Source organism: Glycine max, chromosome 8 (genome assembly GCF_000004515.6).
Source record: "Glycine max cultivar Williams 82 chromosome 8, Glycine_max_v4.0, whole genome shotgun sequence".
In the NCBI taxonomy this organism is placed as follows: domain Eukaryota; kingdom Viridiplantae; phylum Streptophyta; class Magnoliopsida; order Fabales; family Fabaceae; genus Glycine; species Glycine max.
Window position 1 is genome coordinate 19,733,320 of NC_038244.2, and position 2,510 is coordinate 19,735,829.

General features: G+C 42.1%; 1 protein-coding gene across 1 annotated transcript; it reads right to left on the reverse strand.

The window, feature by feature from the left end:
- Window positions 1–739: 739 nt before the first annotated feature.
- On the reverse strand, window positions 740–1,399 carry LOC102667066 (protein MAIN-LIKE 1-like). The gene is made up of 2 exons (XM_006586374.1): window positions 1,235–1,399; window positions 740–1,117 (listed from the first exon to the last, which is right to left on the reverse strand). Exons 1-2 carry the CDS (start codon window positions 1,397–1,399, stop codon window positions 740–742), a joined length of 543 nt encoding a protein of 180 aa, XP_006586437.1.
- Between the last annotated feature and the right edge of the window lie 1,111 nt (window positions 1,400–2,510).

A 2,510-nucleotide genomic window follows, 5' to 3' on the forward strand; every position in this document is an offset into this window, starting at 1 on the left:
AGTAGTGCGTCCAAGTATTGTCCACGTCATCATATGACACCCATGAATGGACAGAGTGTGCAGGAATGCACTGGACGTAGCCGAACTAGCGCATAACCCTCTCCGATCTGTATCTGACAACAACAGGCCCCCACTGGAGCTGTCCCGAGAAGCACGAAATCGGATGAAAGTCCTGCACAGGTCGGTGCTCCGCATATGGCATCCAGCAGACATCTAGGATCCTCAGACAATCCAGGCGTTGCCTGTATGTCATTGTAGATACCTTCTTCACAATATTCTTTGTTGCAATCCACCGACACACACGTGGTGACACCTTGTCATAATCCGGATTAGCATTGCACTCTGCAACTAACGGAAAGTGCTCATATATCCAACACTACAGGGTTTACACGAAAATCATACATGTTAATTAAATATACACTCATTAAAACATTGTTGTAAATAAATTATGAAATACATGTTAATTACCTGTAACAAGGTGATGTAACCAGCAAGCTGTCGGCTGGTGCTGAGATTGGCATCATTAAGTTGATCGTACATATGAATGAGGCCAGCAGCTCTTCATGCATACCGCCCAGCAAGAGTGAGGTCACACAGGGCCTGTAAGTGTGAGACATGAACATGGGTTGCACTCTTATTAGCAAAAAAGAGTGTAACCCAAAAGATGTAGAAGATAAGCGCGAGCGGCAGCTGTCCAGTGCTACGTCTGACATCTGCACTGGTATACGTCTAGCAACCACTACAGGCGTAAATATGGTCCACCACATTCGCCTATCTCGGCCATGGTCACCTCTGCTGAGACCATCAGTAAATCAACCAACAGCACCACCACCTCGTCGGTACGCAAAGGCTGGAAGTCATGGAATGCGCCAACGATAGGCAAATAGAGAAGAGACATGACGTCGTCCAGCGTGATCGAAACCTCCCCCACAGGAAGATGGAAACTAGAAGTCTCCCGATGCCACCTCTCGACAAAGGAGGATATAAGTCCCCGATCGCTGGTGTCTATCGAACACGCGATCAAAGGACTTAATCCTGTCCCAGCAACCATGTCATCAATTGCAGGAATAGGCCTGCCCAAGTTATGCATCTTCCTCCCATGGAAGGATAACTTCAACTGAGGACGTTCTTGAATTGAAGTACAAAGGAACACACAATTTGTTCAAATAACGTCAATCAATAACCAAAAACTCAATAAAAAAGAATACTTGACAGACTTGAATATTATAAATACTTGTTCAGACCATGCGTTGGCCGCAACATGGTCAGCATACTCTGTAAGCACTGATGGGTCCCTAGGTCTACCAGGAAATCCCTCAGGCTCATCTGCAGCATCCTGTGCACCAATATCCTGTGCGCCAGTCTCTGGACCAGTGTCCTGTGCGTCAGCATCTACCATGGGCTCATCCCCAGCTACAGCAGCCTCTACCTCTCGTATCGCAGGCGAGTCCGTAGGTACCGCAGGCACAACATCGTCAACAATGACAGGTACCCGTCGCCTGCGTGCCGATGCGGTCGGCCTTCGGCGCTAGGGAGTACCGTCAGAATCATCACCATCCCCTATCCCCAGACCTCTGGCAACAACCCTACCTAACGCATGGCCTAATCCTCTAGTCTTAACCATGATCTGCAAATGTCTACCACAAATTCCATCACTAAACCACACAAATTCCAATCAATCCTTTTATGTGTGTATGGTTTTTGAAATTTCATTTGGTTTGGTTTCAAGAAATTTGGTGTTTTGTGTTTGGGTTTGGACTATTGTTGTTATGTTGGAACTTCTTTAGATGCTTAATGTTTGTTCAATAAATAGCACTAGCAGTGTTATAAGCTTGAGAATTACCAAAGTCTGTAGGAGTGAGACAAAGGGCTTCAGGGAAATGGGCAGCAGAGATCAAACACACATCAAAGAAGATTAGGCTACAACTATTAGTTTGTGTTAAAAGCAATTCAAATGATGGCATTTTGATATTCTCTGTTAAACTAGTAGCTTGAAAAATACAATAGAAACACGGGCACCGGGAGACATTTATCAAAATAGTATATAAGTATACCTTGAATCATTAACAATTTTCTTGACTTTTACTTAAATAACATACTCAATTTGCATGATCCACTTCTTCAATCCTTTTAATTAGCATTAACAATTATAGTTTTAGAATCATTAACAATTTTCTTAACTTTTACTTAAATAAAATTATTCGTAAACTAAATGACACTCTTAGCACACATCCAAGGATATTTTGCATTTTTTTGTTATAGAGTTAAACACTCATCTCTATAAGGTGAGGTAAATGTAAGTACTCTTGTATGTGTTTTGTGTTTAGAGACTCTCTGCATTAGACTAGGGTATCATCTCCCTGGTCTCTTAATTTTCAATTACCTTAAAATATATTGTTAAAACATATAATCATGCATTCATAATTTGTTGATGTTGAAGCAAATTTTCTTGGTGGCAAAATGCTATTATTACATACCTCTTGTAAGGAAGTATGAGATTAATCAATCAA